The sequence below is a fragment of the Callospermophilus lateralis genome, unplaced genomic scaffold (assembly GCF_048772815.1).
Source record: "Callospermophilus lateralis isolate mCalLat2 unplaced genomic scaffold, mCalLat2.hap1 Scaffold_96, whole genome shotgun sequence".
Lineage (NCBI taxonomy): Eukaryota > Metazoa > Chordata > Mammalia > Rodentia > Sciuridae > Callospermophilus > Callospermophilus lateralis.
In genome coordinates, this window is record NW_027517776.1 from 3,997,470 (window position 1) to 4,022,307 (window position 24,838).

Sequence of the window (24,838 nt, forward strand, 5' to 3'; positions counted from 1 at the left end):
TTCTGTAAGTAAGCACATGCCAAAGAATTCAAGATCCTGAGGATTATCAGCAACACATCATTCCTGTGTGAAGGGGAAACTGTGTGAGAATTCAGTGCTGCCCCTGGTGGGTGAGTCAACAGAACCCATGATGTGCTCCTTTCTCCTGCATCAATTCCTGGTTGCAGCACACAACAATACAGGCAGATATGGGGGGATTGCAGAACTGATACCTGCAAGGGACATGGTCCCCACAGTGCATGCAGACATGCTGTGTTGAATAAATGAAGTTGAACAAGAGCTGTCATCTGAGGTGCGCGAAAGTTCTTAGTTCTCAGTGTGGGCGATCCTCCCCTTGTCCAGCTTGGTCCTCACAGGCTCCTGGCTTATGCCAGCCCAAAGCCGTGACCATACTTCAGACCACCCTCCTACTCCTAGCTGTGGCCAGTATATGGTGCTGACATGGTTAGCAAGCTGGAGGGCATGTGCTTTCCCATGAGATGAGTGGCCCAAGGCCTAGTTCCCAATAGGACAGGCATCATTTGCTTTGGCCTAGCTGCACACTGTGTGATGACCATGCTGGTCCCTGTGGCCTGGGGTGCATACTGGCTATTCAATAAACTGTGAGTGCTCCTTACCCTAGAGTCCCAGGCAGGTTTAGACCCCCTTCTCTTAGGCAAAGTCCTGCATGGCACTGAAGGGGTACCCGTGGGGGCTCATGACAGCACCAGCCTACAATTATTTTCCCTCAAAAGCCAAAGCCAATGTGCATCAGTAGAGATGCAGATTTCTCAGCCTCTCCTTAGCAGGTCTCAGGATTCCCTAAGGCTTGTGAGCCCCTGACCTGGGTCAGCCAATGTCATCTTAGGCCTCAGACCATATAGGATGGGAGGTCATCCAGGATGGTCAACTCTCATAGACACTTGCTTGAGAACAGTTTGGAGAACTTAGTGTTCTGGGAATAAAGAGGATGCTTGGCGGCAGGGGCAGCGGTTTCTAATAACCAGGTCACCACACTGAGCTCTACTGGGTGCCAGAGGCTGCACAGCAATTCAGCCCAAGGTCAATCCTCCCAGAGTGTGCAGCAACCAGAGGAACCTTGATAGAAGCCCATCCCTCAGGGTGGTGCTCCCACCCCTGAGGACTAGGTCTCCATGCCTTGCATGGCAAACAGCACCAAGCATGAAAATACTTCCCAGATCAGCTTCTCTGTGCTTCAGGAACCAGCAGGTACTGGGCACAGAAAAATGTAAAGGAGGCTACAAACCCAAGTGTTCACAGAAGTCAGACACCTGGGATGTGGTATGGGGATTGCTTGCCTTATGGACTTCTGTTTTGTTTGAATGCTTTCATTTACAATGAAGAAAGTTAAAAAAAATACACTAATTTATAGAATATTCACCTTCTAGAGATGATTACAAGGCAGAACTAATTTGAAATAGTCACTTTAATCATGATTCTTTTCAAAAGTAGCAACAGCAGCATCTCCTTCTGAGCAGCCACATCCAGCAGCTGCAGGCACAGGACAGACGGCGCCTGCCTCCACCCAAACATAGCACAGTGGTGGCCAAGCAAGCACCTCAGCTCCTGAGGTGAAGAAAAGGCTGAACGTGCTGGAAGTTCCTCAACAGGACCTTTGACTTAGAAAATGTGCTCCAGTCAGAACACAGGTGACTGATCCTGCTAATCACTGGCTAGCTGTGCTGCGAAGGCTTGATCAATGACCACAGTTCCATAGCCATCAGCAAGAACTCTATGTGGTCTCTGCTACCTTTTCAAAGATGGTGATCTATTTGCTTCTAAGCTGACAGCCTGCAGTTCCCTCTCCATGAAGATTGAGGCCCAGGAAGCTGGTTTATCAGTGGTCTTTGAAACTGGCCTTCCTCTTCTCCACAAATGCAGCCAGGCCTTCTCTCCAGTCATCCTGCAAGAAAGGGAGGTCAGCAGAGGTGGTGCATGCACCTGTATCACCTGGCACCTGTGGGGGTCTCAGGGCTGCTCTTGCTGCTCTCTCCCGGTCTGCTGTCCATGCTCATGGGGCAGGGAGGGTGATTCTGCAGCAGGCTCACCTGTAGCCTGGGAAGAACAGAATTCCTTACCAATAGGCCTAGGCCTGCAGAGGAGGTTTATACCCCAAGCAACAGTCACTCAGGAACTACCCATGTGAGTGTAGAGTAGTCACACCTCAGAAAGTCTCAGAGGTAACCTCTGGCCACCCTGGCCCACAAATAGCAGAGGCAGGGTCTGTGTCCACAGCATACGAGAGGCACTAAGCAGGACCACAGTGGAGCCCTGCACCTGTCTCTTCCTTTGCTGCATGTACACACACACACACACACACACACACACACACTCACGCATGCACGCACACACGTGCACCCACAGACATGCAAACACCTTCACTTTCTCTGTAAAAAAAGCCATTTCCAATCCAGTAGAAAGGAGACCATAGTTGATCTCGGGGATTCTGATGTGCCTGATTCACCTCTCCATGCTGAAAACAAAGCAACTGGCTCTGGCTCTGTGTTTGCATCTTTCCCTCCAGTCAGAGGTGCCTTGTTTCCAGCCGACCCAAGGAGTCAGTTCATGAGAAGAGGACCTTTTTTTCCTCCACCTCTCCCAGGAAACTGGTATGGAGAACCAGGCGATTATTTTCCACCGGCCCCACCACCCATTCCATTTCCAATGCAAAATGTCTATGCAGGGAGGGGTTTTCCTCAAGACCTTCCGCCAGGAGCTGGAATTCGTCCCCCCACCCCCACATTCTGAAAATACAATGAGTTCCCTGAAGGGTTCCTTCCACCTGCAAATAAGCCTGTTAACATCCAGAACCAAACCAGAAACCTGTTGTTGCTCTCTCTTCAAAAGTAATTTGACTTATCTCTCATTTTTAGTTTTTAAGTAACTGCTTTTACTTCAGTAATTGACTATACTTTACCTCCAATTGAAGCTCAATGGAACTAAAATTCTTAAGATAGTATTTTGTAAATAAAGATGGTTTAAGTAGGGAAAAAAAGCCATTTCCAAAACCATTCTAATTTTTTCATAAAACACCTCAATATGACTTTCTGATAACAAAAGAGGTGAATTACAATAGCAATTAGAAGACATTTTCCTTTAAATTACTAGCAAAAATCCTAGAAATGTTGCTTGAAAGTGTAGAATTAGAGTTATTACAATACATTTGAATCACATTCCAAATAAGTGGTATGATCTAGGGAAAATATGGGTGAAGTGAACTATATTTAATTCTTTAAACTTCCATTTCTTTTTGAGAAGGGGTCTCACTATATTGCCAAGCACTCCAGCGATCCTCCTGAGTAGCTGGGATGCAGGTGCCACCATACAGCTAGCTAGGAACTGCTGCTTAAGGTGTGTAACAGGAAGTGGCCTTTTGGAGTATTCCCATTCTTCTAACCTCCATACACTCTACTTTCTTGCTAAAAACATGGCCCAGTGATAGAATTAATCTGGTCCAGCCAGAGGGTTCTAATAGTTCCGATCAAAAGGAAATGGTAGTTAATAATAGAATCTGAAGAATTCCCAGCAGCTGCTGTAAGTGGAATACGCTCAACTCTCAGCAGAACACGGTTTACTCACGGTGGCGAAGGTCAAATAGAAGAGTTTCTTCTCCAACTTATTTCCTTCTGTTAATGTCATTTCAAAGGCTAGAAGAGAAACCCGGTGGTCATGAACTCAGATGTTACATGTGGGAACACAGAGTGTCCATGTAGTGCTTGTGGACCCAATAGAAACCTGACTCAGTAGTGCCAGGAGGCCCAGCTCTGTGCAGGCCTCCCCTGGTTCAGCTCATGCCTCCCTGTGCACATATGGCCCCAGCTGAACAAACTGCTCTCCCAGGTCTTTTAAATGTCCCTCAATGGTGGCAGAAGAAACTGAAGGAAAGCCAAAAGAACAAGTTGTTCAACTGTGAGCATCTGAGTGGCCAAGGAACCCAAAGCACAGAGAAACGATAAGAAGGAAAATCAGGAGAGAATGAGCAGATACCAGCAGTGTCGTATGCTCTGGGCCTCATTCCAGGCCTTTCTTTTCAGTGGAGGACATAGGTGTGCTGCTGTCTAAACACCTGGAGAGAAGTGCCTTCAGCTGTGATCCTGCCCAAGATCTCAGCTCCCCCAAACCTCACATGGCTGCTCCTTGAACTAGTACATCTGCCTAAGGATAACAGCAACCCTGGAGGCAAGTTCTCTCTGGAGGTGGTATCAGGTTCACAGAGGCTGGGGGACTTCATGGGCCACATCTCCTGTGATGGGCTGACTCTGACAAGCCACTATAGTGAGGAAAGGCTGTCTCATTCTGAATGCCAAGATGGACTGTCACATTCAGGTTCAAGCAGTTCTGTGGAGGGCAGTCAGATTGCTTTGCCAGCAGAGAGAGAACCAAGTGTCCAGACCAAGGAGAGTGTGAAGTCTGCCTGAGGCTCACATGGATGCTCTTGGGGTCAGCCTGTGCTGAGAGGAACCATGCAGCCTGGGCTCAGGAGGAGAAAACAGGGCTTCCCGAAAGCCACAGACAGGCTGAGCATGGGGACCAGGCTCCTTTCTTGGCCTCTTCCTTCCATATCTGGCACTGTGTCACCATCACCTTTCAGGTCTGGCCCAGTTCTCGAGTCCTGGTACAAAGGTACACTCAGAACATCTCCACAGCCTGAGAGACTAGGAGTCAGCACTCTAATGGCAGAATCACTGTCCTGAAAACCCTTCTATTGCTGCCCAGGACAGGCTGATTTGTACTGTGTGGAGCCTTACATCTGCGTTGCTACGGCCTGGGACCCTCCACTCTCTTCCTGCAGAACCTACCTTTCACAGATTCCTTGGCCATGGCTGCTATAATTTTGGAATTGCTGGCAATTTTTTCTGCATATTGGATGGCTTCTTCAACCATTGTCTCAACAGGAAAAATCTTGCTCACATCACCTACAACAAAAAAGGAGGTAAGTGAAGTGCAGATCTGGCACAAGTCCACTGCTTGAGTCCACAGATGCCCAGTCAGGCTGCCTACAGCATCGAACAGTAGAGAGAGAAGGAAGGTGAACTGTGGCCACCAATGGCAGGGAAAGGGCTGGCCTGCAAGGGTCTAGATTCCCATAGCCTACTTGGTTCTATAGGAAATGTGATGCTGTGCTATTCCTTCTAAACCTGAGAGTATGTTGTCACTCTCTTGAACATAGAATATTTCAAGATCTAAACCCCCAAATAGTCAACCTCCCAGATTCTCAGGATCTAAAAGCTCTGGTGCCAATTCCCAGGACACCCGGGCCAGTCTCTACCCAGCTCCCGAGGGTAGACCTGCATCACCTGCTTGCTTGGCATCCTGAGCTGAGATGCGGTCACCAGTGAGGACCATCTCCATTGCCAGGGACTTGCCGACTGCACAGGTAAGTCTCTGAGTGCCCCCTGCACCTGTACGGATAGAGACTGCGTATTGTAGCTGGCTACATGACACATGAGGTCAAAAAAAAAAAAAAAAGAGAGAGAGAGAGAATAAACCACAGATGTGCTGCTTACCAGTTTATGCTGAAGATAAGGCCTAAGATGAGTTCTAGCCAGGGGTCAGGCAGAATCAAGTGGTCAGCAGGTGGAACAAAAAGGGCTCAGAACCTCAGGGCAGGCCCCTTTCCAAGCTCAGGCCCCCAATTTTAGGATAGTGTTGCACAGCATATGTGGATTCTCCTCAGGTTTTCACCAACATTCTAGGAACTTCCAGCTTTCCCTCACTCCTTGTGCTAGATCCTTAGCAATTGCTGCCCCATCCAAGACATACCCTGAAAATTCATGAACCTTGTAGCACAAAACCTCAGAAACTGCCTGGCTGAACCCAAAGGGCAGTGGAAGGCTCTTGGGAGTATGCTGATCCCCCTGAGGTCCGCTCCCACCCCCAGGTCTACCAGTGGACCCCTGCACATAGATAGAGTTGCTCTATGCCCAATACCCCAGCTCCCTCCTTGGCAGGGGATGATGGGGATCTAGACATCTGCATGTGCTGAACTTGGTAAAGCCATGTGACCTGCCTCAATCAATGACATGGGAATGGACAGGCTGGGGTCACACTTGTCCGATCTCCTGGCATCAGTGCGAGATCACTGTTTTCTCTCCAAGGTTTCTGACCTATAGGGATCCGCCTCAAGTATGGATCACAAGCAGGAAAGAACAACTGTGGCTGGGGGCCAGATTCACGTGAACTTATGTCACCAGAAGTGGGATATGGTTGTAACCACAGGAACCAAGCTGTGTTCTGAGCTGTTATTTCCACTCTGTTCTTCATGTGCTGGTCCACAAATAGAGCACGAATCAGACCTGGGGCTGTCTTTCTGGGGCTTTTGGTTGGATGCAAGCTGTAGGCCCCAAGGCATGGCTAGCCTTGAAGAATTACCTTCAGAGTGCCTGCTACTGTGTTCTCACCTGGGATGATCCCCAGAAGGATTTCTGGCTATCCAAACTGGGCTTTCTCACTGGCGTAGATGATATCACACATCATAGCAAGCTCATAGCCCCTACCAAGCTGCAAGACAGTGTTCAGCAGTTTTTCCAGGGAAGTCCAGGCCGAAAATCAAAGTCTGCTTGCTCTGCTCATTGGGAGGGCAAACTCTATTGCAAAGTGTGGACAGTAAGTATTCTCAGTTCTGAGGACACTGAGCTCTGCCATAGTGGCTCAAAAGCAGCCACAGAGGATGTGGATGTGGAGAACGTGGCACACAGGGAAGGGGACTTCATTAAATTAACACCATGTGAAATGACCGTATGGCTTCCCCAATCCACGCCAGGGGCCCTGATACATCCAATAGAGGATGTGATGCCTTTGCAGGTACAGCATAGGTCTGATAACATTATATTAATACAGAAATGTCCATTAACCCATTTGGAAAGAACCAGTAGCTGAGCATTCACAAAACGAAGTGGATGCAAAAGATTCCTATTCCTCATTCAGCATTACCAGCAGAAAGGGATTGCTAGCATGCAAGCCACACGCAAGGCCTTTCTAAGATAAGGATCGTGCATGCTCCCTCTCACAAGCAGAACCCATCAACCACCCCAGGAGCAGATCCTTGATGTCCACACTCACAGCATAACCACTGACAGCAGCAATGACTGGCTTCTTGACCCGAGTTAGCTGGTCCCAGTGGCTCAAGAACTTGCTAGAGTAACAGTCCTGGAATGTCCGGCTCTGCATTTCCTTGATGTCAGCTCCAGCTAGGAGTGGAAAAGAGGCAGCAGAGATCCTACCAGTCCTATAAACCCCAAACCCACAAGTAGTCATCCCATGGACTATGTCAGGCTCTGGGAACAGCAAGGAGCAGCCAATACTGAGATGCCTATTGTGACCAGATAATGCAGAAAGGTCACAAGGCAGGCAACAGATGGCCTGGTGGACTCAAGAGAAGACAGTCTTGTTTATCAGAACTTAATCTGGCTGGTAAAAACCTGAATCGCTCTGGATATGCGGCCTTCTGCTGATGAAACACACTTGAACGTCCAAGAGTGCTGTTCATCTAAGCAGCTCATTTGGGTAGATCCTAAGACACCTGCCAACACCGAGAGGCCAGTCTGTCTTGCCACTTTCCACAGGCCATAAGCACCCCTCCCATCTGCCACCACTGCTGCCAGCACACCTGCAAATGCCTTATCTCCACCAGTGAGCACGATGGCGCCCACGGTGGGGTCTTCCTCAAAGGTCTCTAGTGCCTGGTTGAGTTCCTTGATCAAGCCGTTGCAAAGGACATTGAATGCTTTGGGGCGGTTCAATCGGATCAACCCCACGTTGCTATTCTTCCCCTTTTTTTCTGTGATGATGTACTCAAAGTTAGCCCCTAGGGCAAGAGAGCAAAAGGAGATCTCTGTCACACAGGTGTCAAAGGTAGGGACACAGAGGTACTCAGCCTACAGCCCCACCACTCTGCTTGAATCCGTAAGTTAAAGAAAATCCCCAGCACAGAACACAGCTGTCCCCTCTGATATGCCTGGTCAGTCTTCCCTGGCATCAAGGAGAGGAAAATGCCTTTTCACAACGAATGCCCACCGGGGGACAGCAGGACAGGGCTCTGGTCATACAGGGTAGACAGGCTGGCAGGAGGAAGACAGAGACAAAGGACAGAGGGGCAGCTAGCTCAGACTTGGAGGGAGCAGTCAGGGACTCGAGAGGAAGGACAGCCTGATAAGGGGCATCTATATGTTGAGTGGTCAGTCCTCTTTCACAGAACCTGTCCCATGAACATGCAGGTGAATGACTAAAATATCCTGGAGTAAGTGTCCTTTTGTGTGTGTGGTGCTGGGGATGGAAGCCAGGGTCTTGTGCATCTAAGTAAGTACTTAATCACTGAGCTGCACCTAGTCCTTGGGTGTGAATGTTGAGCAGCAATGTGTCTGCCATTAAGAAACCCAGGAATTGCTGCCAACCCCAGGCTGGAGTGCAGAAGTGAACAGGCAAGAACTGGGGGTGCAGCCAACTACTATCCACCACTGGATAGTTAGTTGGACCCACAGGGTATGGGAGGAACCCAGCATGGGGTAAGGCCAAGAATTCCTTGCAATACTGGAGCAGTGGTGTGTGCGGGAGAGCAAAGCCAAGGTGAAGGAGCGGGAGTAAAGGATAGGACTGTCCTATCTACAGCCGGCTGTAGGAGGAACCTGAATGTAAGCATGAGCCTTTCTGAGTGGATGAGCTGAAGGGCAGCCTCAGGGAGGAATGGGCAGTGAAAGTGCCTGGACAGGGGGCACTGAGTCAAGCAAAGCCTGCATTTTCAATTCTCAGGCTGATTTGTTCAACAGGATTACATGTGCTCTTAAAGCTACCTAAACACATGTGGAATTTCACAGCCAACATTCAAGTGCCCAGTAGGCCACAGGTCTTGGCCTTCAGTCTAGGTACAGGAGTTGAGAAAACAGTATTGACCCACCCAGACTCTGGACATGACCTGCAGGCACCGGGATCAGGAAAGTTAGGGTGATGTAGCTGGGGTTAATATGGGGGCCAAGATTTGGGAGGTGTGTGGGGTTGGGTCCAAGAGAGGGGTAAAGAAGCCCAAGGTCGGGAAACGAGGGTGTCCGAGATCAAACTGAGGGGTGTGGGTCGGGGTCAGGATAAGAGCTAAGGGCTGGGACCGGGTCATGAGTCCAGGGTCGAGTCGGGGTGGGATGTTGGGGTGGATTCAGAATCAAGTGTCTGGGGAAGAGGCCCGGGGTCAGTGGTGGTCTAGTCAGGCGGGGAGTGAAAGTCGGGGGTGCGGGTCAGGGTCAGTCGGGGAAGTCCAAGATCCAGTGGAGGGTGTGGGCCTCGGGCCTCGGGGCGTCGAACCCCCTCCCGGCCCGCACTCACCCGAGGCGAAGGGCCGCAGCGCTGGGCAGCGGGCAGGTAGCTGCAGCTGGCTGCGGACACCCACCAGTAAGGCGCGAAGGGAGGCCATGGTGTCCAAACTACCAGCTCCGCCCGCGAGCGGCTGGAAGCGGAAGAGGCCGCGCCAGGCCGTGGCGGGGCGAGCCGAGGCCCCGCCCCGTGGCGACCCCACGTGCCGGTCCTGCCTCTGGCTGTGCTGGGCCGGTCCTGGCTGCGGCCGCGGTCGGCCTAGCGCATCGAGGCGGTGCACTCGCCAGGCTCCAGGCCGCCGAGGCCCTCCCACTCTTCCCGACACGGAGGCCCTGGGTCACCGGGGTCAGTGACGGCCGCTGCGAGACGCTCCAGGGTAGGCCCAGACCCAGCAGGCTCGCTCGCGGCAGAACCAGACCAGGGCACAGATAGGACTTAAGTGAATTTACAATCAATGTGATTTTTATTAGTTTAAATAATTCTGAATCATAGCTTTTAAATACTTAGACAAGTATGACTGGGCCTTTATTTGTATTTTTTTTTTTTTTTTTTTTTTGGTACCGAGGACTGAACTCGGGGGCACTTGACCACTGAGGCACATCTCTAGCGGATTTTTTAAGTGTTGATGAACCTTTATTTTATTCATTTATTTATATGTGGTGCTGAGAATTGAACCCAGTGCCTCCTGTGTAAGGCAAGCGCTCTACCGCTGAGCCCCAGCACCCCCCCTCCACAGTCCTTTTTGTGTCTTACTTAGAGACAGGGTTTCACTGAGTTTCTTAGGGCCTCGATAAGTTGCAGAGGCTTTGGCCTGAGATTCTCCTGCCTCACCCTCCTGAGCTGCTGGGAATTCAGGTCAGTGCCATTCCGCCTGGCTCTTTCATCTGATTCTTGCATAGATTCTGCAAATGCTAGGGTGGAGAAAAAGACATCACCTTCAGATCACTTTTCAGAAAAGCAAGACTGATATTTTCAAAAAAATATTTCTATTCAATTATTTTGAAATAAATTTAAAAATTAAAAAATTTTGAATCTTTTTTCTGAGGTAAAATTTAAAATCTTCATATTAACGGAAACCAATCACCCACATACTTTTACTAAGGGTTAGTAAATTTTAAGCCATGTGACAGACAGACCCAAAATAAAATGACTCAAACATTGAAGAAGTTTTTCTAACAACCAAGGGCTGGTGTTGAGGGCAGGGCTACTGTCTTTTGTAAGGGAAGTTAGGGACAAGAGCAAAAATAGTAAAAGGGAAATATAAATTGGATTTAAGTAAAGCTAAAACCTTTTTTGTTTCAAAAGATAAGATGGTGAAAGACTCCCATAGAATGAGAGTACATTTTACAAGTTTTATACCTGGTAAAAGTCTTGTGTCTAGAATGTGTAATGAACTCTCAAACCCAAAAATGAAAGAATACCCAACTAAAAAAGGCAAAGTATTGAATAGATATTTCTTCAATAAAGACACAAAAGTGTCTGAAAAGTCCACGAAAAGATGCTCAACATCATTTTTCACAGGTATGGTACAAGCCAAATGCTTTCACAGCTATTGGGCTGGCTATAACAAAGAGATGACAATGCGTGATGAGGGAGTATATGGAGAAGACAGAGCCCTCTACTGGCGAGGGGAAGGGTGCAGTCACTTTGCTCCTCTTTTTGCAGTGGTGGGAATGGAATCTGAGGCCTTGCACAAGCCTGGCAGGCCTCAACCACTGAGCCACACCCCCAGTGCCAAGCACAGCCACTTTGGAAAGCAGTCTGGTATTAAACAGCAGTTGGGCGTGGTGACACATGCTTGTAATCCAGCAGAGGCTGAGACAGGAGAATCACAAGTTCAAAAACAGCTTCAGCAATGGTGAGGTGCTAAACAACTTAGTGAGATCTTGTCTCTAAATAAAACACACAAAAAAATAGGGCTGGTACCTCCCCCCCAAAAAAAAGGTTAAATAGCAAACTCAACCCCAGATACAAGCATAAGAGGAGTGAAGACATGGCCACATGAGTGTATATAAGTGAACATTCATAGCTGCACTACTCAAAATGGCCAAAAAGTGGAACAATCCAAATGCCCACCAATTAATGAATGTTTTGTACAATTGACACATTAAAATATACTAGAAGATACCCTGGGGGCCAAGGGTGCAGTTGAATCATCGAATATTTGTCCAGTATCCACAAGACCTTGTGTTGGATCCCCTTCCCCCACGAATATACACTGGAATACTGGGGATAAAAAGGAATGAAGTACTAATACACACCACAATGTGGGCGGACCTTGAAAGCATGACAGTAAAAGAAGCCAGACAGGAAGACCTGATGTATGATCCTGCTTATGTGAAACATCCAGAACAAACAAAGCATACAGGAAGTAATTAGCGGTTGCAAGGGGCTGGTGGGAGTAGGCAATGGGAGTGACTGCTAAAGATGGGAGTATTCTCTTTTATGGTGATGGGGACATTCTAAACTTGATCATGGTCAGAGCTGCACAACTCCACACTGAAAATCATTGAACTGTATACTTGAACGGGCAAAGAATATGGCACATGAATTCTATGTCCATAAAACTATTTTTTTGAAATGAAACAAACCTGATTTGGTTAAGCCGTCTGGGTAGTGTCACCCGTGAAGGCATCACCAAGGCCCTCAGTGTCAGGAGAAGCACATGACTTAGTCCCCATTGGTTGACACAGAGTATGTGGGGCTGGGTGAATGACCAAGGTGCAGGTCACAGTGTCTAGAGGATAAGAAGAACATTGATCATTCCCACCCTGCACCTCTTGGGGTCCATGGTGGTCTCATCCCCTGCATTGGAGTTGGTGTCCTCCCCATAGCCATAAGGGCACCTGTTCCAGGCCAGGTGCCCTTTCTCCTATCACCCTCACCCCATCAGGTCTCCAGCCTAGGTGTGGGGTGTATGTAAGTGGGACAGGGGGTTTCTACCCTTAGGCTGCTGTGGGGTTAACCAGAAGTGTTCCCAGACAAGTGGTTCTTGACTTCATGCTTCAGCTTCATGATTGACAGAGGAGTCTAGGGATTGAGCCAAAAATAAATTTGAACACTTCAGGTCATTCATGGCTGGATTCTTACTAGGAGGGTATGCCAGGAGGCTGGCCCCAAGACCAGGGGTGGTCATCGCAGAATCTAGACTTTTGGTTGGGAGGTTGAGATCCTTTATCATTCTGATCTTTAACCAGAGAAGGGCTGGCCAGGATGATGGACTGGGCTGAGAGGTATAAATTTGCTGATTTGACATTGAGGGGCTGCCTCAAGGGGAGGTGATGCGAGGCACCAGGGGACTGAGCATCACTTATACTTTGACTACTGCCCATTACAGATTGGATTCCAACAAAGGCTGGCCAGTGGCAGACTGGATAGGGTCCAGAAAGCTGGAAACATGAGATAGGCATTAAAGAATGGGACAAGGACTTTGCAACCTGAAAACATGGCAGCAGCCATGAAGCACTACCACAGACCCCAGGATGAGCCAAAGATCTGATGTGGCCATCTGCCTGGAGCCATGAGACCAACACTAGTGTAGGACACACAGGAGTCCAACATGGCACACACAGTGTCAATACAGAGGGTGGGGAGCTGGGCCATGCTGTCTAACTTGCAGCTCAATTTCAGGAATCAGCCCTCACTTTGGGCATATGCATGCGACCTAAGGCTTTTGCCAATTTGGATTTTAATCTGCTAAGGACAGAGGTTGGGCACTGGGTGATCTGAACCATAGCAACACATGAGACCATTGGGTTTCAGCTCAGCTGGATCTTCAGCTCCCAGCTCAAGCCTGTAGACAACCTGTGTGTGGAGGGAGGTAGAGCTAGTGCTTTGCTTCAGGCAGCATTGGGTTGGGGAGAGGACCAAGTCCCCTCTAAGGGAGATCAACCCTACCTAGGAGAAACAAGTGATACTAGAGCTACAGTGGTCACACCCCAAATAGTCTTCTTCTCCTCCTTCTTCTTTCAGTACTGCGGATTAAACCCAGGGACTCACATGTGCTAGGCAAGTGCCATACCACTCAGCTGTATCCTCAGGACATTTTATGTTTTTGCTCTTTTTATGTTAAATTGCCCAGGCTGGCCTTGCACTTGCAATCTTCTTGCCTCAACCTTTGGAGTAGCTTCCATTACAGATGTGTGTCACCAGCCAAGCTTGTCTTTTGCTTCTAGTGGCCATTGGCTCTCTCCTTGTCAGTCTTCCCCAGGTAAAGCAAGGATGTGTCTTAAAAGGGGTGTGTGGGGTATGTCTGTACCTGCAGTTGGGAGGCCACTTTGCTGACCTGGGACCTTTCCCAGGGCTACTGTAGAATCTTAGCTACTTTTAAGAGAGTCTCTGGCACATCCTGGCACTGGGTGAATCTGGTGAACAGTACACACTGTTCCCACTGTAAATATCATTGGTTCATTAAGTAGTTGAAATTCCAAGTTTAACTCCCAAGTCAGTCCCAGGGGTTGGGGTTGTGGCTCAGTGGAGGAGCACTTGCCTAGCACATGTGAGGCACTGGGTTTGATTCTCAGCACCACAAACAAAAATAAAATAAAGATACTGTGCAACTAAAAATATTGAAAAAAAATCAGCCCCATACCCATCCTAGTTCCTCTTCCTCCCTGCCAACTATGTGCAAACCCTTCAGTTCATTCCAGGTCCCTGTAGGACTGCAGAGGCTTCAGGGGTTGGGAGCAAGCTTTGGCCCTTCCCCAAGTCATAGGGTGGAGAAGAGGGGAGGTGGGCTGGGAGTGAGGGGGCAGTGGAAAACAGCTGACCTTTGAACAAGGGTATTGGTAGGGGCCTGACCCGTCTCATTGTCAAAAATCCACATGTAACTTTTGACTTCCTCAAACTGAACTAATAATAATCTGCTTCTGATGGAAAACTTATGAGATAACATTGCAGCCAATTAACCCATATTATATATTGTACATATTATATATGATGAAAGCATACAAGAAGCATACTTGAGATGGCTTTTTACTGGGATAGGAAATTTACCAGAGAAAAACTGCTCAGCAGAGACCTTGAGTATCTGCATCCAAAAGCAACAAGGTTGCTGTGAAATTGTTAACAGCAGTGCAGTAGACAAGACAGTGCCTTTCATGTAGTTAAGATTTACCTCTGCATTTCTGTTTACATTTCTTTGAATTGCAAATAGTTCCATGCTTGACCTGTATTTGTGTGAGTTTTGACAATTTTTAATTTTTTTAAAAATAGATTTGTGTATGGTTATGTTAGTAAATGATATGATAGGCACTTGTCTATATATACTTTGTGCCTTTATTATATGCCTACATTTTTCTTCTTCTTCTTGGTATTTCTAGGCTATAAGGTTTATCTCTATGAGTTTTTTCAAATTGTGTTAACTCTTGAAAAATTAAAAAAAGGATGAGAGAGAGAGAGAGAGAGAGAGAGAGAGAGAGAGAGAGAAGAGAGAGAGAGAAAGAATATATCCAAATATAGGACCTTCCCAGCTCAAACTTCCATTGTTCAAGGGTCAGCTGCACTGTAACAAAGCCTATCAACTGTCTGGACACCTGCGCTGGAGGTGGAGCATGTAGTTTCCCAGAATGCCAGAGAAGCAATAGGAGGGGAGGGCAAACCCCAGCCTGGAATGGCCTGGGTCCCTGGCTGTCCTCACCCCAGAGTAACAGGCAGCTACAGATGGAGGGGTGGGGGGTGTTTCTTCCTAGGCCCTGTGTATGGCTGAAACTTGGTGCCCCTGGGTGTTCAGGGAAGTTCAAGGCCTCCAGCTCCTTGGACTGCAATGCAGTGGAGAACTACCCAATTGAATTGGGACGCTGGCTGAATAGCAGTCAACTTCCTTGGAGAGAAGCCCAGGAGGAGGAGAGGAGAGACTAAGAGACTTTTCTCCACGTGTCCTTTGTTAATGTTGAACTTTGCACTTAACCTTTATCACATCCTATCTATGCACAGACATGTGACTGATAGAGGAGCCTTACTTAATATAGTTTGACTTCTCGTCTTTAGACTTTACAATGGTGTAAAAGCAACAGTAGAAGCTGACTTTTGAATTCTGATGTTTTCTTCAGCTAGGAGAATGTAGGACCATCTTGCTCTCTGAGAGCCACGATGCAGGGGATAAACAGCCAATGCTGTAGCATACTGCGCAGCTAAGCTATGATGTTCCTACTTGAAGGAATTAAATGCATTTTAGGCTGGCGATATTTTCAGTTTACAATGGGATTATCAGGAGGTAACCCAGGTAAACAAGAAAGCGCCCGCACACGCACACACACACACACACACACACACACACACACACCCTGTCCCTGCCGGGCTATCTCACGGCTTCCAGCGGAGATCTTTCAGCCTCGCTCCAGGCACCCCCAGACCCGTTCTTGGATTCCTAAACTGACTCCACGGCGCCTGTGAAAGGGGTTCTGGGTGACTGTGCTGGCTACTTAGTTGAACTAGGAAGTCCTGGAAGCCATGGCCTGCGCCGGGGGTCGCATCCGCTCGGAACGCCGCTTCGGTAACCACCTCGCACCCTTTCGCGGAACCCCTTCCTGATCCCCACTCCGGAGCCCAGTCCACTATACCAGGGCACAAGGGTGTCATGCCGGTAGCCTCACCCACACAGCCCAAGCTCTCTGGGCGGGAAACATGACCCAAAGCTAGTCAGGAGGCGTCTGGCCAGGGGAAGGCAGCCTAGGGCCCTGCACCGTGCCCGCTCCAGCCCAGGGTCATTTCAGGCACCCTCTCTTTCCCTCCAAGTCTTTCCTATAAGTGCCCTGCGGAAGCAGGTGCAGGTCAGCACCTCTCCTGGGTGATCCCCTTAAGCCAGGTCTGTCAGAGTCCTGCCAGTGGGAACTACCTGGCCCTCCAGGACAAAATCGATGGCTATCCTGGGAAGCGTGGCCTTCAAATTGGTCTTCAGAGCATGCTTGGGAAGGGGAGGGCTGGGGTGACCTTTCTGAAGAGGGGACCTCCAAATGGCATTTCCTATGCCCTCAGGTGGCGTGGTGGAGGTGGGTGCACACTGGATCCATGGGCCCTCCCAGGGCAAACCTGTCTTCCAGCTGGCTGCTGAGTATGGTCTCCTAGGGGAGAAGGAGTTGTCCAAGGAGAACCAGCTGTTGGAGACAGGTGGGCATGTGGGCCTGCCTTCTGTGTGCTGTACTAGCTCTGGGGCACGTGTGAGCCTTGAGCTGGTGGCAGAGATGGCCAGTCTGTTTTACGGGCTGATAGACCAGACCCGGGAGTTCCTTCATGCAACTGAGACCCCAGTGCCCAGCGTTGGGGAGTACCTCAAGAAGGAGATCAGCTAGCAGGTAACCGGCTGGACAGAGAATGAGGAGACCAGGAAGCTCAAGTTGGTCATCCTGAACACCTTCTTCCACGTGGAGTGCTGCTTGAGTGGCACCCATAGCATGGACCTGGTGTCCCTTGCGCCCTTTGGAGAGTACACCGTGCTGCCAGGGCTGGATTGCACCTTCTCTGGATATGGATGTGGCCCTGCCTCCCCAGAAAGCCCTCTGTACACCCCAGGGCCAAGGGGCTGGCTGGACTCTGTTCTCTGACTTTGAGAGGCAGAGGAGGTGGGGGAAAACTAGAGACATTTGCCCTTCCCATGCAGAAAAACCAGTCACTATTTTTCCTAGCTTTGTTTACTTAAGCAAAAGACAGTTATTTTTCAAAAGCACAACTGGGAGAGGAAAGATATGTTGGAATGCCTTCTCTCTCCTGTCCCTGAGGCCTCTTAAGTACAAAGTGCTACCAGAGGGGCTTCAGCTGCAGAGTGCCAGGCAGGCCTCTCCCCTGTGACAGGGTGGCTTTGCAGGGCTGATCCACTGGACTCTCAGAAGTCAGCCCTGAGGCTTCTGCCCAGGAGATGGGCATTTGTGACTTCTGTGCAGACACAGAAGTCTTGGGTGGTTAGGAGGGAGCCCTGGTTCTCCATGCTTACCTGGACAGCTTTTTGTCCATTATCTCAGGAAGGTGGTGTTAGCATTCCTGTGGCTGACAGGAAAACCACAGGAGCTGCTCCCCACTTCTGGGCAGACTCTGCACCTACCTCCCCATGCCTGGCTGGGAGTGGTGCTCCGTTTGACATCTGTGGGAACTTGGAGGATTTATTTCCCTCAGACTTATGGTTCTCTTAAGCAATTCTGACATCTATCTCTCCTAGGGGCTACCAGGAACTTACCAAATGCATCATGGCCTCCTTGCCTAAGGACGTGATGATTTTCAACATGCCTGTGAAGACTATTCACTGGAACGGGTCCTTCCAGGAGGGCACATTTTCTGGGGAGGCCTTTCCTGTGTTGGTGGAGTGTGAGGATGGCAGCTGCCTTCCAGCACATCATGTCATTGTCACCGTTCCCTTAGATAGAGTCCACTTTCAGTCCCAATACCCCTCCCTGGTACAATGGCCTCAGGCTGAATAAGCTCTGGGATGTTTGCTGGGCTGTGGGCTCCCATTCTTACTCTGATAATGTTTGGATAGAGGGAAGGAACCACTCTCATGTTTGTAGCAATTGCCTGCTTTGGGTTAAGGGTTTCACAGTAAGAAAATGCAAGTAAAAGTATGCTCTGCTTGTTTGGTGGGCCGGGGGGTATGGGGGGGACTGGAAAGGCTGGAACTGCGTTGTGAAGTTCCGCTTTCTGGGGGAGGAAAGGGCAGAAAGAATCTGATCTGCAGATTACGTCCTGTGGGGATCCTTGGGCCCAAGGATCTGCCCAATCTGCCCAATTCCAGATCTGGTACTTTACACCTAAGTGTGTGAGCCAAAGTTGTTTGGCCATTTGATAGCAGCAGGGCTGGCTGAAGGTGGAGTGGCCAGCGTAATTTCTGTGGACTGGAGTTGGGCTTTGTGTGTGTGTCAAACCCATGGATCTGTGTTTCTGTTGGGTCTTTTATTCCTTAGAGCAGCTTCAGGAAGTGTCTGCCACTCCCTGCTGTTGGACAGCTTTGAACACATAGGTGATGAGAGCATTCACTTGATTGCCCAAGTCATGGCAAGTGCCAGAGCTGACTTGGGAGTCTAGGTTTGGTCGAGGGTGTGAGATGAAAGCCCTGAGGTGGCTGCAGCTGCCATGCTATGTGCCCAGGATGGACAAGTTTGTGCTATTCTTACAAATGGAATCATACTGGGAATATTAGCATCTGCTCTGCTTCCCTTTTTTTAAAAAAATATGTTTTTAGTTGTTGATGTACTTTTATTATTTATTTATTTATATGTGGTGCTGAGTATCGAATTCAGTGTCTCACAAATGCTAGGCAAGTGCTCTACCACTGAGCCATAACCCCAGCCACAGCTTCCTTTGTTTTTAACAGAGCTTTCTATGTCTCCAAATCAGCATGTATGGATCTGTTATGAGTTCTTTTTGTTGAACACCAATGGCTTAATTTATGTACATCTGCAGTTCATGCTAACCAAGCTGCTAGGGCTGAACCCTGGGTATGTAGTCAGTAGATTGACCTGACCCTTGTGTCCACATCGTTCACAAGGCAGTGCTCCAGGCTTATGTCTGCTTTTCACCACATGGTAGTTAATCATAGTGATGGGCATGCAGTGATCCTCACTGCCTGTGTCACCAGTGTCTGTGTGCATTGGAGACTGAGTGGCTGGTCTGAAAGTAGATTCCAGCTGGGAGTTGCTGGCTGAAGATCTGGACAGGGTGACCCCACCTGTGTCCCCATGACCACACAAGGGAGCCCTGTCCCCGTTCACTGCCTGTTGATGGCCTTGCTGTTCACTGCCTGTTGATGACCTTGCTGTTTGCTGCTGGTTGTTCCTCCTTTCCTCACTGACTTTGGGAAATTGGCTTGCCGTCTCACGTGCTGTATATGTTCCATCACCTCATTTGACTGTGCTATTGGTTTGTTGTTCATCCTCTTGTCTATCTCTGGACTGAAGTTACATTTTTGCCATGCAGACTAATTTTTGTATAGCTTCTGATGTGGTATGGGCCTATATGTTTAACTGATCTCAAGCCACATGACTTGTAGAGTGGAGAGACAGAAGGCTCAGGAATGAGATTTCCTGCAAAGCAGTGTGTGGGTTCCCTTATGCAAACTGTTCCACATGACCAGTGGTGGCCACTGGGCCTGTAGTGTTCCTTTAGAGTCCCAGTGGGCAGGGCCAGCCTCATCTCTGTGTCCCCAGGGTCCTGAATGAACATGTGGCATGTTTAGATGCCTCACTGTCATTCAGGCTGGGATATTGTTGGCACAAATTCTAGTTTCAGAACTATGTGGTGTGAATCACATCTAATTCTGAATTCCAGGTTTTCTCAAAGAACAACAGAATACCTTCTTTGATCCTCCACTGCCTGCTGAGAAAGCAGAAGCAATCAGGAAAATAGGCTTTGGGACCAACAACAAAATCTTCCTGGAGTTTGAGGAGCCCTTCTGGGAGCCCGACTGCCAGCTCATCCAGGTGGTATGGGAGGACACATCACCCCTTCAGGACACAGCTCCCTCACTGCAGGATGCTTGGTTCAAGAAGCTCATTGGCTTCTTGGTCCTGCCACCCTTCGGGTATGTCTGTGTCCTAAGGGCTCTGAGGGAGGCTGGCCCATTCACTAGGTCTGTCTGCTTGAGAAAACAACACGTGGGCTCACTGCCAGCCATTTCTGAGGGCTTAATGGGTGGGGGGGGGCATGAGCCTCTAAGGGTCTGACTACTGACATCCTGGGCCTCACTCCTGCAGGGACAGATGGAGGTTAACTGCACACAGGTTTTCAGTGTCTCAAAGGGCCAGAATGTGCTGGTGGGTTGAAGGAATGTTCGATTCCATTGCACTTACTGGGATTCTGTAGGAAACTGGGACTTGTTGATGCAGAAGAAATGTGAAATATGGGTCTGTTCATTTTTGGGAAGAGATGATACTTGAAGGGGTGCGATTACTGAATCCTCATAAGTAATGGATCAAGCACCATAGGGGAAGGCTTGATTTCATGGTCCAGCAGCATGACATATTTAGCTTGTGCTAATTCAGGAAGTAGCTCCAGGTATGATCAGAGGGTGAGACAGAACAGGCAGTGTTCTGTGGTCTTGTGGCAAAGAGAAGTTTATATTATACTCAAGAACCTTACTTCCAGCATGAAATACTAGGGTCCCAGATGGGAGCAGGAGGCGTGGCCTCTGAGCAGCCCTTCCACTATCCCCTCTCATTGAAGAGAAAACTTACTTTCAAGAGTTTGGAAACAGTGTGGCAGATAATGTGTGGCTCTCAGACTTGTGACCAGGTCCCTTTATAAAGTGGTGAGGATCTCAAGAGCTTTCATCTATGGGGATCATGTCTGCACTTACCATGTGAGAAACTGAAACTCAGAAATTTAAAGATATGTCTTATTTAAGATGACAGTAATAAACCTATTCCATAGCATTAGTAGCATTTCACAATTAAAAATAACTATATTTCTCAAACAAATTTGATGAGAAGGGTGGTGGAGTTTGCTTGTCTGCAGATCTCTTGGAGTCTGGCTCCAGAGCTGCTGGTTCTCAAAGCTGCTGCTGGGTTTACCCTGCAGCGGTGTTTTGTTTTGGTGGACAGGAAGAGGGCCGAGCTACACAGACTTGCAGCTGGAAGGAGGGAGTAGTGAGACACAGCTTTCAGACAGCTGTACCACTCAACATGTGGTGGTTCTTGAAGGCCAGGCGTGGAGTCTGAGGTCATATCCAGGGACTTTGCACTTTGTTCCATTGAAGTCCATTTTTCTATCTGGCACTTTGAATGGATCCTTCACCTATCTCTGATTTTGGTCATTCAGAAAATATTGGTTTTTGCAATCTTCCAAATGTTGACACATTTTGTTATATAATAAGAAAAAGTTTGGCGCTGGGTATGTGGCACAATGGTAGAAGGCTTGCCTAGCACCGTGAAACCCTGTCACCACCAATCTCAGAAAAGTCTCTTGGTGAGGACCCCGAGTGAAGCCAGCATAGTCAGCACTGTTCACTGCACATGCGTATGGCCATGCTCACAGCTCCCGGCACCTTGCAACATGTCACTGCCAGTGCACATCTTTGCAAATGATGGCCAGAGCAGCAAACATCATCTTGGTGTTATGCAGTTGCTCGGACCCTTAGAGCACTGTCCTGGAAAGCTCTGGGACACTGTGTGGGTGTGGTGGGGTCCACAGAGTGTGGGTCCTTGCAGAGGGACAGCAGAGCTGGGCTAGCTGTGGCTCTTCTATGGTCTCTTTCTAGCAGATCTGTGCACGTGCTCTGCGGCTTCATTGCTGGCCTGGAGTCTGAGTTTATGGAGACTCTGTCTGATGAAGAAGTACTTCTCTCTCTAACCCAAGTGCTCCAGAGAGTGACAGGTGCTTAACTCGCCAAAGCAGATTTACTGCCTTGTGCTGTTGGGTAATCTGTAGGCAGAAAGTTTACATTTCAGAACAGAGAACTAAATCAGCTCTGTGCATCTCCAGGACAGCCCTTGCTCCTACTGGTGGAGTCAATAACATTCTTATCATTGAGGAACTAAAATGCCTTTATAAACACTTATTACTTTTTTTTCTAAAATCTGCCACCAAAATAAATGCTGTTTGTCCTTTAACAGAGACTTTCAGGTGAAGAAGCTGAGGCTCAGAAAAGTTGCTCAGGTAGCCAAGGGTCAGTAGGTTAGCAGGGTCTCTGGCCTCTGGTGTTGCCTGTTGGCCCTGGCTGTGTTTGCAGCATTTAGCAGAGCAGCTGAGAAGGGAAGAGCCTCTTAGGAACAGTCTTGAAGCTGGACACAGTGGTGCATGCTCTGTAGTCCCAGCAGCTCTAGAGTCTGTGGCAGGAGAATTGCAAGTTCAAGCAAGGCCAGCCTCAGCAACTTAGCAAGACTGTCTCAAAATAAAAAAATGAAAAGGACTGGATATTAAGCACTCCTGGTTCCATCCCCAGCACCAGGTAAAAGAAAGAAGGAAAGCACTTGGTGGCTCAGTTTTTCCCTAGCCAGTGTCTTTCACTTTAAATTCCTCAGTCTTTAAAATGAATGCCAGTTGCAGACACATGATTGAGGGCTCCAGGTTGACATGCTACATCTCTGGTTCAGGAAACCCACAGCTGCCTGCGCCTAAGAGTGTGCTGAGGTCTTGCTGGCACAGTGCTCCATACACCCGGGGCTCCTACAGCTACGTGGCCGTGGGCAGCACTGGAGATGACATAGACCTGCTGGCCCAGCCTCTCCCTGTGGATGACTCCAGCACCCAGGTATGATGGCAGGCCCTGGTGGGGTACCAGCATCCCACTGCAGATCTAGTCCCTGTGAAGACCCAGAGGCACTAGAGTATGAGTGAGTGGTGGGTAGGGCTGGACCTCCAGACTCAGCCATTTTCTTTTCAAAATTAAAAGTTAATTTAAAAGTACATTGGTTATATCAAAACTATTTATGCAAATAGCTTCAAGAGTCATAATTCTACAATACTGGCTAACAAAGTAAAACAAAAGTAGCTGATGGGCAACTCATCTCCTACCCAGACTATTCTTTCAAACAATTTTTTTATTCTTTTTTTTGTGGTGCAGGGATAAACTCATAGTCCCATGCACACTAGGCAAGTCTCTACCCCTAGCTACATCCTCAGCCCCTCAGCTGACTTGATCTCTAAATTTACTCTCTCTGTAAAGCACATGTTTATATTATCACTTTCAAAAAAAATTGTGGAGGGGCTGGGGCTGTAGCTCAGTGGCAGAGCACTTGCCTAGCATTTATGAGGCACTGGGTTCAATCCTCAGCACTACATAAAAATAAATAAAATAGAGGTATGCTGTCCATCTACAACTATAAAAAAATTATGGAAAACATCAAATGTATACAGAAGTAGGCAGAAGCTTGCAGGGGCCTACCCTGTCCTCAGCAGCCTCCCGACCCATGGTTTCTGAGCATGGTCATACGCACATATATTGTGTGTAACTCTAAACAATAAGGACACTCTAAAAGTATGGTCGGGTGCAGCTCAATGTAGAGCATTTGCCTGGTGTGCACGAGGCCCTGGGTTCTAATCCTAGCACTACAAAACCATAACCACAACAAAAAGCCCAGCAAACATGTAGCTGTACTATTACCACACTAAAAAAGAAACACTCTTGAGCATCATCCAGTACTCACCATTCAGTTTTCCAGTCATCTTATGATCTTTTTTCAGCTCCTTTATGGGCCAAGTCACTGGTCACTTTCTGCCCAGCTCATAGGCTCTAGCTTTTGTCTACTTCTCTGTCTTCCTGGCTCTGGAGTCTCTCCTTATCCTCCTGGGGGACTCAGCAGTTCTGGTGAGGTCACTGTTTACTGCCTCACAGCTTGGTTTCTCCAGGTGCTATTCACACCTGCACAGTCCAGGCATGAGGTCTCCTGCAAGCTTTGGGAGTGAATGGGTTTGCATGGGGCTCTGTTTTCTGTTTCTGTGTCAGCTGTCACAATTGCATCCAATCCTGACCCTTTCCTGCAGCTCCAGATCCTGTTTGCAGGGGAAGCCACACATCGGACGTTTTACTCTACAACGCATGAGGCCCTGCTGTCTGGCTGGAGGGAGGCTGACCGCCTCATTGGTCTGTGGGACCTGCAGTCCCAGCAGCCCCGACCCCGGCTCTGAGCTCAGTTTCTACCTGGGTTGCTCCCTTGGGGGATGCTGGGACCTGCCTTCTTTCAGTCTGGCTTGAGATTCCAGGACCTCACTGACAGTCCTTTTTGGATAACTGGGTCACCTCATTTCTTATGTCTGTCACTGGAACCTGCCAGGATTGAGCTTGGACTGATCTGGAAGTCACTGGATGCCACTGCTACTGGGGATGCTATGTACATAAAGCAGTTAATGCCACCTCCTTTTGTCTAGAGGTGTCCTTGTACCTGGGGCTGCAGAAACTGCCACCTTTGTTCTTGCTGTGCTGCAGGCCAGGTTGGGGCCATGTCTCTGACCCTTTGTGCTCCTAGTGTGTACTCTGTCCCTGGGTACCCTTGCCCCTGGCCCCTGATCCCTGGCATCTTAAGGTGCTCCCCAAGTTCCCATTGCTGCAATCTGGGGCCACAGTGTGGTTGGCGAGCCACCCCACCTTACCCATCAAAGATGCTGCATCCTGCATCAGGCACCCTCTGCACATGGGCTGGGCAAGGGCGAGAAACTGGAGAGATAGATGGTGCATGAGGCACCCCATCCTCACCTGGGGGTCCCAAGTTTTCTGGAGAAGGGGAGGATGGGGGGGCAGGTTGGTCAAGCACAGCAGTAGGCCTGGGCAGGGTATTGGGGAGCCAGGCAGTGCTGGGGTGGATCTGCTGGGTGCTTTCTATTTGATCTTACTGCATCCTTATAGCAGCTCTGAGGGATAAGCCATGCTACTCCTGTTTCACAGGAGAAGAGACAGAAAGCTCAGACTGAGTAACTGCCCTGCACCAGAGCTACCATGGGCTCTTGACATTTCTCCTGGAGCACTATGGCCAGAGGGCAGGTGGGTATAGCTGGGAGGGGGGCACTTTATAGGGAGGCACAAGAACATCAGAAGTCTGCTCCCCACCCCCACAGGCTGGGGGGCTGCTGGAGGGCTTGTGTGGGGAGCTCCTGGCCTAGGGACCTCAGGACAGTCTGTGCA

The 24,838-nt window shown here is 48.9% G+C and overlaps 1 protein-coding gene and 1 pseudogene across 1 annotated transcript; one reads left to right on the forward strand and one right to left on the reverse strand.

Moving 5' to 3' along the window:
- Positions 1–1,824: 1,824 nt before the first annotated feature.
- Positions 1,825–9,400, reverse strand: LOC143641342 (enoyl-CoA hydratase, mitochondrial-like; annotated as a pseudogene).
- LOC143641327 (peroxisomal N(1)-acetyl-spermine/spermidine oxidase-like) lies at positions 9,399–23,847 on the forward strand. Its single transcript, XM_077108584.1, is given in 8 exon segments — positions 9,399–9,645; positions 15,740–15,793; positions 16,276–16,761; positions 17,449–17,647; positions 19,550–19,804; positions 21,482–21,594; positions 22,314–22,471; positions 23,704–23,847. Coding segments are annotated over 8 exon segments (1,656 nt in total).
- Positions 23,848–24,838: the final 991 nt, after the last annotated feature.